The 13,069-nt window shown below is 35.5% G+C and overlaps 1 protein-coding gene across 1 annotated transcript; it reads right to left on the bottom strand.

Moving 5' to 3' along the window:
* Nucleotides 1-6,873: 6,873 nt before the first annotated feature.
* On the bottom strand, nucleotides 6,874-11,201 carry LOC109790508 (putative protein phosphatase 2C 27). Its single transcript, XM_020349673.3, is given in 5 exon segments — nucleotides 6,874-7,753; nucleotides 8,612-8,823; nucleotides 9,605-9,802; nucleotides 10,724-10,792; nucleotides 10,794-11,201. Coding segments are annotated over 5 exon segments (1,086 nt in total). The 5' UTR covers nucleotides 10,839-11,201; the 3' UTR covers nucleotides 6,874-7,191.
* Between the last annotated feature and the right edge of the window lie 1,868 nt (nucleotides 11,202-13,069).

Raw genomic sequence — 13,069 nt, forward strand, 5'->3', positions numbered from 1 at the left:
TTGCTCATGCAGTCTTTAGTTGTTGCGCTCTTTGTGGATTCTACTAACTTAGGTTTAAAACATTTGATATTGGTGTCGCAGAAACATAAGGTTGGTGTCATTTATGACGGTACACTTTCTGTTTCTACATTTTCTTCTTTGGATGTTTGGAAGTGGTTGATGTAATGATAGATAGTTGGAACTCTTGATGGTGTAGGTTGGAGAAGTGGATGAACTTTCTTCTTTAGCCTTCACCGAACAACAAGGATCTCCTTCTTGTGTTTGGTTCCGATTGAAGTGAGGAAGAAGATGAACTAGAATGAAGGAGTAGACGTCCATAAGTTATGGATGGAAGTATCCAAGCACAAGAACCAAAAGAATGCTCACACTCAAGTGTAGGAAAGGTAGGTTTTCCTAGAACTATGGCTAAGCATTCCGGTGACCTTTGAGAGAGAATAAGGCTGAATGGATTTTCAGAAATTCTCATATGATTCAAAAGTGAGAGTACAAGGCATAAGGAGTCCATATATAGGTGCGGATGAGTTCCTAGTTGGCGCCAATCCGTAGCAAGCAAATTGGCGCCAAGTTTGAATTTCAATTTTTGAATTTGAAATTCAAACTTTGGCTAGTCATGTGTCTAATCTGAATCACACCTCATCTAAATGTAATTTAGAGGTAATTTGGACTGAATTTGGGACGCACATGGTCAGCCACTACTAGGCTTATCCATGTGACCTAAATTCAAGCCAAATGACTCCTAAATGAAATTTAGATGAAACCTATTACACCTATTAATGAATTCCATGCATAAACCTATTCTAATGGCCTAAATACAATGGCCAAACAAATACAATGAAAAGGAAATATTACAAGAATGAAAATGAGCCCAATATTGGGTATCAAAAGCCTAAAGGCCCATGAAGCCCAAAACTAGGCCCAATAAGCCTAAAGCCCAAAATCCTAAACTAGGGTCCATGATACAAGACCAAAACAATATGAATTCCTACACTACTAATCATGCAATAAAGAGGTGGTCATCCATGTAAAGCCCAAGTGAAGAGTACCTGTAACGTAGGCACTAGTAAACACAAGAATTAAAGAGTAATAGGTATAATGAAATAAACTCTGTAATGGTATTATTTACTCAGTATGGGTTTCTTACAAGAAAGAGAATACTACTAACAACATAGCAGTAATTACAGAGCACCATAACAAACAGAATTGCAAGAACTAAACCATCAGAGAGAGAGAAAGGTTCTGCTAACAATTTCCTACCTTTCACCCCGTAAAATCCTTCTCTTTATATTCAAGCTATTTCCTCATCAGCCACCCACTTTCCCTCCTAGATCGCGCACTTTTATTCTTTGCCATGATTTCCACACCTTCATCCACGTGTCCCATTTGTATTGGCTTGCCTATAACGGTCTCCACCTCATCATTATTTTGCACTCTCCTTACATTACTTCCCCCCAACAAAATCGATCTTGCCCTCAAGGTTGAAATGAGGGTAAGCCCGTGCAATTACATCAGTATCTTCCCACGTTGCTTCTTCTGTGGAACCATTTTCCCACTGAACTAAGGATTGATGAACTTGTTGGTCACCCCTAAGGATAATTCGTGTATTTAAAACTGTACTGGTTGAATAAGCGGAGGAATCTCACTGTCACATATTGGTAAAGGAACATATGGACGATCATGACTGCCCCTACACAGTTTCAACTGAGAAACATGAAATACAGGATGAATCTTTGTTGAAGCTGGTAATTGAAGCTTGTAAGCCACCTTTCCAATCTTGTCTATAACTGCAAAAGGACCAAAGTACCGTAATCCCAACTTTTGATTCTTTCTCAAAGCCAATGAATGTTGTCGATATGGCTGAAGCTTCACCAGAACCAAATCACCAATTTGAAAATCAACATCAAACCTCTTTTTATCAGCGTATTGCTTCTGAATTTGTTGAGCTCTCTGCAAATTGAACTTGAGCTTCTGAAGTATGTCATCTCTAGAAAGCAATTGCTCCTTTACTGTGACAGGATCAGTCTCTAGTGGAACATACTCGAGTATCTTAGGTGGATACCGCCCATACACAGCTAGAAAAGGAGTCATACCCGTGCTAGTGTGATAAGATGTGTTGTACCAATACTCAGCCCATGTAAGCATCCGAGACCACTCCCTAGGTGCATCAAAAGTAAAACATCTTAGATACAACTCCAAACATTTGTTAAGGATTTCTGACTGACCATCAGATTGAGGATGGTATGCAGAAGACATCTTGAGTGTGGTGCCATTAAGTTGCCATAGAATTTTCCAAAATTGGCTGGTAAAAACCTTATCTCTGTCAGAAATTATTGATTTTGGCAATCCATGCAATTTCACTATGTTCTTAAAGAAGATTTCAGCAACTGATTTGCTTGTGAAGTCTTGTTTCATTGGGGTGAAATGAGCTGCCTTAGATAATCGATCAACTACCACATAGATTACTGTGAACCCATGAGAAACAGGAAGGCCCGTGATAAAATCCATGGCCAAATCCTCCCAAATTTGATTAGGAATAGGAAGGGGTTGCAGTAAACCAGCAGGAAGAGTAGTGGCCACCTTAGCTTGTTGACAAATCAAGCACTATTGTACATACCTCTTAATATCTTGGTGCATTCCTTTCCAATAAAACTGAGCAGCAATTCTAGCTAAAGTTCTAGAGAACCTCGCATGTCCACCAATCACCGAGCTATGGAATTCATTCAATAGAATCTGAATTAACTCATGTCCACTAGGAACCACAATCCTTCGTTTCCATAGTAACAAACCTTGATGCACTGAATAATGAGGGTCAGAGCAAAAATTGTTGTTACAGGCATCAATCAAGGTCTTAATTCCATTATCTAACTTTTGTGCTTGCTGCAGATTGGCCACTAGTTGAGGTACTGCGTGAGACCAAGCCATGTAAAAAGACCTTGAAAGGGAATCAGCTGTGATATTCTCCTTCCCCGGTTTGTATTCTATAGTAAACTCATAACCAAGTAGCTTATGAAGCCACTTTTGCTGCTCAGGAGTTTGTAAACTCTGATCCATGATATTCCTCAGGCATTTCTGATCTGTTTTGATCACAAATTGATGACCAAGTGGATAATGCCTGAACTTTGCCACTGCTTCAGTCACTGCATAGAGTTCCCTTACATAAGCTGATTACTTTTGCATTGAAGGTGACATTTTTTTTGGAAAGTATGCAATGGGATGCCTGTTCTGAGTTAAGACAGCTCCAATACTTATACCAGAAGCATCATTTTCTAATTGAAATGGTAATGAGAAATTTGGTAAGGCCAATACAGGACTTTCTGTTAAAGCTGTTTTCAGATTTATAAAGGCTTTGGTAGCTGCATCTGACCAATTGAAGTTATCTTTTTTTAGTAATTCAGTGAGTGGGCCAGCCAAGGTTGCATAACCTTTAATAAATCTTCTATAATAGCCTGTAAGTCCCAGAAAGCCCCTTAATTGTTTAAGACTGGTAGGTAAAGGCCAAGCCAAAATAACCTGAACCTTGCTATCCTCCATAGCAATTCCTGACCCTGAAACTGTGTGCCCCAATTATTCAAGCTGCTATTTGCCAAATGAACATTTAGAAAGTTTGGAATATAATTTGTTTTCTTGCAACAGTTGTAATACTTTTTCCAAATGTTGAAGATGAGTGCACCACGAAGGACTATACACCAAAATGTCATCAAAAAAGACAAGAACATAATTCCTTAGCATCTTCTGGAAGATGGTATTCATCAATCCCTGGAATGTTGCTGGTGCGTTAGTTAGCCCAAAGGGCATGACTAGCTACTCATACAAGCCTTGATGTGTTCTAAAGGCCGTTTTATATCTGTCCTCCTCCTTCACAAGAATTTGGTGATACCCAGCTCGAAGATCCAGCTTGGAAAAAAATTTAGCTCCATACAATTCATCAATCAACTCGTCAATTGTGGGAATTGGAAAGCTATCTTTCACAGTAATGGCATTTAAAGCCCTGTAATCAGTACAAAATCTCCACGTGCCATTTTTCTTTTTCACCAAGATAATTGGAGAAGAAAAAGGGTTATTGTTGGGCACAATTATTCCCTCCTACAACATCTTGTGCACCATTTTCTCAATCTGCTGCTTTTGGCCGAAAGGATATCTATACGGCTTCACTTTAATAGGATTCGAACCATGTACTAGAGAAATAACATGGTTATGTGATCTAGGAGGTAGACCACACGGCAACTCAAAAACCTGTTGATATGTATGCAACAATAATGCTATCTCTGGTTCCATGTCCACAGGTAAATCAAGAAATAGATCTTGGGAATTGTTGGAATTTTGAAAATGGAGAGAATACATTTCTCAATCGAATTAGTATGAAACATTCGTCTCAAATGATGAAATTGAGTCTAGTCAGGTAACTTGGTTTGTTCCCCGTTAGTGTTACAAACTTGTCATCTAGCATAAATTTCAATGATAAGTTGCTATAATCAGATATGTGAGCACCTAGTGTGGCCAGCCAAGAAGCTCCAAGAACCAAGTCAGCACCTGATATAGGAAGTAAGTAATTTGGCAGCTGAATTGCATGGTTTTGAATTGTAACCTCCAATCTCTTGATGAGTCCCTCCACTACCAACGCACTTCCAGTACCCACCATCACATTAAAATTCTGAATTGGTTCTACTGGTAGTTTAAGACAAGCAGCAATCCTTGGCTGCAAGAAATTATCCGAACTGCCACTATCCAGAAGGATTTGCACAGTTAAACCATTAATAACTCCTTTAAATCGCATAGTACCAATTCTAGCTGAGCCTTTAAGAGCATTGAAAGACAAGTGAGGTTCACTTTGAAGCTGAGGCTCTATATTGCCCGTAACAACACTAGCATCCATAACAGGTTCATCAGAAACTTCTTCTTCATCTAAGTGGAACCAGAGATATTGCTTATTAGGACACCTGTGAGAGGGCGAGTATTTGTCATCACAAGTGAAACATAATCCCTTCTCTCTCCGCAAATGAATCTCTGCAGGAGACATTTTCTTCACCGTCGCACTTCTGTCTAGAGGAGGCTGGTTGATTTGGCCAATAATGGAGGTAACTCAGTGGACTTTAGTGATTGTGAAGTGGTAGGCAGGGATTGATTTTTTTTATGGATATTGTACCAAGAAGATTTCTGGTTGATAGCATACTTTTCTTCAAACAATTTGGCCAATGACACACATCTCATCAATGTAGTAGGGGCCTGAACCAGCACATCACGACGAATGTCATGTCTCAAACCACCCATAAAACAATCCAATAAGGCCTCTGTGGTTACACCTTGCACACGATTGGCTAGAGCTATAAACTTAACATAATATTCATGCACTGAACCTTCCTGTGTAAGTTTAAACAAATCTGATCGAGAACATTCATGAGGTGAAGGGCCGAATTCCAACTCCAAAGCACGAGTGAACGCAATCCAACTATGAAATGCGTTAGTTCGAGCTTGCATTTGGAACCATGGAACCACTTCCTTTTCCAGATGAACAGAAGCAACGAGCAATCGTTGTTCATCAGGCGTTTTATAATAATCAAAAAACTGTTCTGCCTTGAAAATCCACTACAACACCTCAGATCCATCAAACTTAGGAAAATCTAAGTTAACATTACGAACTTGAAATGACGTAGATGGAGAAACAGGACGCGAACCTGTTTCCAAAGCCTTGATCGATTTCAACACCGAATCCATCGAAGTCTCCAACGTCTCGAATCGAGTAGAATCATCACGTTGTCGTTCATTAAGAGCCGCAATCAAATGCTTCAAATCATGATCCGTAGCAGCCACTACATTGGCCAATTGCTTGACATCGACGATAGATTCCTTCAGACGAGCAATATTCGCTTGTATCTCCTTCATTCGAGTATTTTTCGCCATGATAGAAAATGAAAGCACCAATGTAACGTAGGCACCAGTAAACGCAAGAATTAAAGAGTAATGGGTATAATGAAATAAATTCTGTAATGGTATTATTTACTCTGTATGGGTTTCTTACAAGAAAGAGAATACTACTAACAACATAGCAGTAATTAAAGAGCACCATAACAAACAGAATTGCAAGAACTGAACCATCAGAGAGAGAGAAAGGTTCTGCTAACAATTTCCTACCTTTCACCTCGTAAAATCCTTCTCTTTATATTCAAACTATTTCCTCACGTAATCCTTCAACCACCCACTTTCCCTCCTGGATCGCGCACTTTTATTCTTTGCCATGATTTCCACACTTTCATCCACGTGTCCCATTTGTATTGGCTTGCCTATAACGGTCTCCACCTCATCATTATTTTGCACTCTCCTTACAGTACCCTAGGCCCACCAAGTCCATTGGGCCCACTAAGCTCTGAAGTAATCAAATCTTCAAGTAATCTTCTAGCCATAGCTCTAGTGGTTGGACCTTTGGTCCATGCCCTTCCATCAACTCTTCATGCAGGCTTATTGTTCATCGAGGTTTCTCACAATGTAGTCCTTGATATATGGTTACCTAAGTAGTTTACAGCCAAAATAAGCAAGAACTTGAAAACTTTGCATGAGTAGAAGAGAAAAGCAGTTGCATATTAGTGTTTTACGCTCTTAGCTCCTCAGCATCATTGTTTGATAGCTTCTGTTTACCGCCAAAATTTACATGGTCTGGGGTATGATGGACGAGTATTTTCTTGGCTTTCTACAAAATGTCAATTATCATTGATCTCCACCATCTGTCCCAGAAACAATCATGATTCTTGTCTAATGTTTGATAAATAATCATTAAGTTCAAAGGTATATAGCAAAAGATTTAAGGCCTGTGTGGCTTTTCTTTTAATCTTATTATTACACGGTGTGAAGGGACATCAGAAATGAGAAGCTTGACCCCCGTAATCAGTTATCAATTATTTACATTAACCGATGAAAAATAAAAGTAGAATGTTACAATATGTACAAATCATATCGTCCCACATTACATTATTTTTCTCCTCCAATCAGTTGCACTCACTTTCCGAATCACATTGGGAAAAAATAATTATAATTTATAAATTTTATTAGAACTTTGGCACGACGCCTTGTTCTTTCTTCATTTTCTGAGGGCAAGGACTAGCTCAATCTTCACTTGATAATTTATGTGTGATGGTTGAATATCTGTACATAATTACAGCTCTAAAAAATCAGGTATGCTGTTTTTCTGGATACACAAATGGTTTATTCTTTTAGCAGGCATTTAAGATTTTGAAGTCCCTCTGCAGATATACTTCTTCTTACTCGGGTTCTTTCCACAACCACAGGTGGTGGAGGATCTAAGTTAAAACATACCATCACAACTGTCAAGTTATCTGTTGATCCTCTCTTGATTGCTTCCTGAACTATTTCCTTGCAGCATAGTTTCTCATCATTGTGCTCTTGAAGCCTCCTTCTAGCAAAATCCACAGCATTTTGGCTACTGAAAACATCCCATATTCCATCACTAGCAATTACCAAGAATTCATCTTCTTTGGTCAATGTCATCAATTTAAGCTCAGGTTCAGCACTCAGTGGTCCTCCTCTTTCACTCATTTCCTTCATTCCTTCAAGGTGCCAGTCTCCAAGTGCACGAGTAACAGCTAACTGGCCATTCAAATAACCATCATCGATGAAGCCACCTAGGGACTCGACCCGCATCCTTTCATTGTTGCAGTTTGGTCTATGGTCTTTTGACATTTCTATAGCCCTTCCATGGCGGGACAACACTGCACGGCAATCTCCAGCATTGGCTACAAGTAAGGTCCTGTGCAAAAGAATGAAAAGGACATTTCTACATGAGCAAAAACAGACAATGAGACAAAAAGAGTCAACAGACATGTAGATAGATCTATTGCATTACACGAAAACTTGAGTAGAAATGATTTGATGAAACTGCACTGATAATACATGAATCTAATGGTACAAAAATACATGTGATTTTTGATGTCCAATGTTTTCCTATAAAGGATTAAGTTCTGTTTGGATAAACTTCTCAATGACCACTTATAGAAGAAAATAGCACAGTAAAATAAATTAAGTTTTTCCCATAAGTTAATTTGAACTTATGTATATCAACTTTTATAGAATCTCTGGCATTTAGCTTCCTTAAAAGTTCATTTTAACTTGCACAAGTTAATTTTAGCTTACGGGAGAAGCTCAACTCATTTTGCCTTTTATTTTCTTTTCTAGAAGTACTTATTAAGAAGTTTATCTAATTAGGGTCTTAGCCTAATTTTGTCAAGATGTTGAGGACCAAGAGAGGAGAAATTGAAAATTGATAGAACAAATGAAAAAGAAATGAATACTTCTTTCTACTTGATCATTGAGAATTGGAGAGATCTTTCATCCGAGGGTTTGAAGAATCCCTCTTACCTGATTTCCCCCTACTCATCTAACCAAACCTTATTAACTAACTAATGGACTAACTGCTATCCTTATTCTATCCTGGGAGAAGAGCCGAAGCAGGATAGGCACAGATACAAGAATAAGTCATAAAAGAGATATTATTGATGTTAGACACTTTATTTGACTTTTATTATATGAAAAGATCACTACAGAAATGTGAGCAGGAAAATACATCACACGGTTCTCAAGGATAAGAACAGTGGAGACAAGTTCTCACCTTCCAAATATAATTGCAGTTAATGCAGTTGTACCAGAAGAAAGGGAAGGCTCATGAGAGGATGTTTTCAGAAATGCAGCATCAGTCTCCAAAAATGACCTTTTGACTACCTTCTCAAGCTCCAAAGGAAACTTAACATCCTCAACAATAACTCTTGGCAGATTATCACGGACAAATTGTGCAGCACTCTTCCCTCCATGTCCGTCAAATACCTGCACACGGGACCATTTTCCTTTCACATGTCAAACCCTGATCAAAGGTTGCATATCCTCCTATGCAAAATGACTAAAAGATGTTTGTCCTCTTATATCATTGTTTTCCTACATTTTATCAAGTTAGACTTCAAAATGGTTAAACAACTACGTCTCAGAAAGAGGAGAAAGGGGATGACAATGAAAAAGACGAGGTAAGATCTCAACATAAGATAACTTAAATGAAGACATTCTCAATAATGAATCTCTTGACCAACTTTAAGCATATAAGTGGCTATAAGCTACTGGAAGATGAGATCTGATAGCACCATCTTCCATTTTCTGGTCATTCGGTCTTCTAGATTCCCTTCTAACTTCATCAATTGATGTAATAAACCCTTCAAGAATTGCTTGCTAGTCTAGATATAGTGATGGATCAAGGATGTTTATATTATCCAGATATAATCACAAAAAGCAAAATAGTTGTAGAAGAATTAAAACACTAAGGGCCTTTTTGGAGAAACTTCGAATCACTTTTAAGAGAGAAAAATAGAAAATAATAAAATAAGCTTCTTCGTTATTTTATCCATTAGCCAATTTATAGAAACTCTCTTCTATTAACTTTTCAAAATCTTATTTTTAATTCATACATAAGTTAGTTCTAGTTTATGGAGAATTTTATTCTGATTTTCTTTCTTATTTTATTTTTCTAAAAGCACTTATAAAAAAGCTTATCCAAACATACTTTAAATCAAAATTCTTGGCAACAGGCAATTAGCATAATGGGGGTAGATAAACTTACACCATAAAAGGAAACGGCTTCCTCAGAAAGTACATCATAATTAAACTTCTTTGCCAAATCTCCAATGCATATGTGGGTATCCTCCATGTAAGGGCGTTCTCCAATATCTGACCACTCTCCAGACCGAAGAGCTGGAACAAAATTCATCAGATTCTGTTTCTTGTCCGCAACCACCGTGTCCTCGCATATGCTTTCCAACTAAATGTTCCACAGAAGAAAAAAGGGAGTTAAGATGATTAAAGCAGAAGGGTGGAGACATTATAAACTTGAATCATTTAAGCAAACTCAAGAAACCAATAAAAAGTAAGAGAAATTACTGAGAGATAAAACACAGCACAGTATAACACTGACACAAAAGTGAGGTTTATTTTAAGGGCTTATTCCTGAAGGTATTTCAAGTCATCTCAAGAAAGAAAGGTATGCTCACGGAGAACACCAACAAATTCTGTGGACAACAATGAAGTAGAAAATGAATGCAACAATAAAGGAACACAATTTATTTGCCAGCAATGCAAGCTGATTCAGTCGGCAGCACAATCAATTATTTCACAAATTAAGCTACAGTGTATCCCAGCAGACAAAACCAACCAATTTTTGTCAACAACCACTTCTAACTAACACCAACTAGGCATCTAGCCCTTCAAAATCACGTGAAAGAAAAGCCAAAATTACACAACCCCAAGATCGGATCATTGCTACAAGAATCCATCGCGCGCAAGAGAGAAAAATGGTTGCCAGTAAAATAAAAAATAAAAAACAATCATGCATTTACGGTCAATTTTTTGTAGCATCCAAACAAACATTACTAGATTAGACACACTTCATGTATCACAATCATATTTCATTTGCTAGGAAATTATCTTCCACCAAGGAAACATAACAATAATGGATGAAAAGAATGAGCAAATCCATGTCTTTACAAAAAGGACAATAAAAAACCAAAAGAAGATCGGTGAGAAAGAGGAGAAAAACACTTTTGATGCCATTTAAAACACACTTAAGCTCGACTAAAAGAGTTTCCACAAAGTTAGAACTAGCACACATCAGAAAAAGAAAGGAAAAAAAAAAAACACTAGGGAGAAAACTGAGATATTCTGGTCCCATTAAAGCAATACTTACAGGAAAGGAATTTTGAACACTGATATTGGTGATGGTGTGATCACTTGAAGTTCTAAGCAAAGATCCTTTTTTGTCCATCTGGGTGGTGAGCAAAAGGTGGCAATGCAAAGGCCATGAAGTGGTTGTGGTGTTATCCATATGATCTTGCTCTGCGTCCTGCACACACATGGTGGTTGATGTGGAAAGTAACAACAAGACTCTGATCCTGATGATGCAACTTTTGTGTTTGTGGCTTGTGCCACAGATTAGAGAGAGAAGATTCTTGGAATATGTTGAGAACAAAGTGATATAAGTTTATTGTGTCAGTGGGAGGGAGACGACGAAAGAGAACGTTACTTAAGGCTAAACTAAACTCCAGAATTTTCTGTGAAAGCGTGGCTCAAAATGGGGTTACGTTGTTGCTGCTTTTATTACGCATCTTCCTATTGTGGTATAGAAAATGGAAGAAAAAAAATGGAATTGTCCTTCTCTATGTGAATGTCAAGTGTGAACCTAGGCACTACCATGCCATCATTCCCTTTTCATACAAGAAACAAAAGCAAAACATTTTTCAACAACAATTTTTAATATGTCATTTAAACCCAAGAAATCATGTGAAATTCAGTTATGATTTTAAAAATTTTGTACAAAATTTCATCAGTTTTAATAATAATAAAATTATGTTACTAACATTTTTCTTTAGTAGAATAATAGGATTAGGAGATATATATTTATATGTGCATTACATTATATTTATGTATTTTTTTTTAATTGTGTCTTACAAATTTATATTGAACTAAATTAGTATTTTACATTAAATAGTTAACTCAAATATATTTTAGTTTTTAATGAATACTTGATTGTGTTTAGTTAATATTTCATTTTAAGTATAATAGAATGTTTAAAAATAATTTCTTTAAATAATACTTAATTTTTTTTAACCAAATATGAACCATATAATAAGATAATTACAAACTACTAATAAAAAATTATATTTAATTAATTAAAGTATTTTTATTTAGTACATATAAAAGTTTCAAATACCTGTAATTTTATATTTTAATTTCATTTTCTTATTAACAACATATTTTATTTAATTAAAGAAAAGACAGAAAATATTGATTTAATTAAAGAAAAAGACAGATAATATTGTTTTGATTTAATATTTACATTGCGAAATATAATAAAATAAAGAGGTAACGTGGTTGATCAGGCAAAAAGTAAAAGAACACGGAACATGTGGAAATCATGTAGTTTGCTCTTATTAATTAGTGGCATCAGATCGAATGCCATTTTCAAAATTTAAAAGCATCATTTGAGGATGATACTTGTCATTAAATTAACGGAGCATTAAAAAAATAAAAGTATATTATTTCATTTTATTCAAATAAATAAATAAATTATTAAAAAATATTATTAAATTATATAAAAAAATATTTTTTATAATATTATTAAAATTGAAAAATTTAAAAATAATGAGAAAAAAAAAGAGATAAATAAATATATAGAAGGGAGAGAGCGAGAGGAAAGTGAGAGTAAGAGAGACATAGTAAAAAAGAGAAATAGAAAAAAAAATAAAAAAAAGAGAAATAGAAAAAAAAAAAAAGTGATAGACTTTATCTTTAATTTAAAAAAAATAGATTTTCACCTTTTTTTATAAAATATTTTTTTAAAAGTGAAATAAAAATAATTTTCAAAAAAATATCTTCCTGATTTTTTTAAATTTTAAATAGTTACTAAATATAAAAATTCAAATTCTTAATTTAAGATTATAAAAAGTTTACATTCCAAACATTTCTAATATTGATAAGAAACTAACTTAAGTTAATGAGTAATGAGAAAAAAGTATGTCACTGAGATTAAAATTCGATTCTTATATTTAGGTAATGAGTGCAATACTACGAAAGAGACTTAGTTTTATATTCGAAAAAAAATATTTTTGGCAACAAAAAATACAGTAAATTATCTTACTTGTATTTTTATTTAATATTTTTTTACTTGGTCCTTATTTTTAAAAGGATTTTCTTCTCTCGTGGTCTTTTCCATTTTTGTTTCTTTACTGGTTATGTCGGATGACTTTTCTGACAATCTTTGTCTTCTTGTGTCTTGTGACATATTCTTTGTATACAGTTACTCCAGAGGAAAAAATGATAATCATCCATACATGTCTACAATAGGAAAAACTAGTAATTGTGCACATTCACAAAAGGAGTAAAGAAAGATTAGTTTCATATTTATATTAAACTTCTTAAAATAACTTCTACTGTCTTTTGATTATAATCATGCCTAACAATTGTTAATAACTTTATATGAACACTCTAATCTTTTTATACAATAATTTTCTTTCCAACGTGATGAATCAGAACA

The sequence above is a fragment of the Cajanus cajan genome, chromosome 2 (assembly GCF_000230855.2).
Source record: "Cajanus cajan strain Asha chromosome 2, NIPB_CcT2T_4, whole genome shotgun sequence".
NCBI classification, from domain to species: Eukaryota; Viridiplantae; Streptophyta; class Magnoliopsida; order Fabales; family Fabaceae; genus Cajanus; species Cajanus cajan.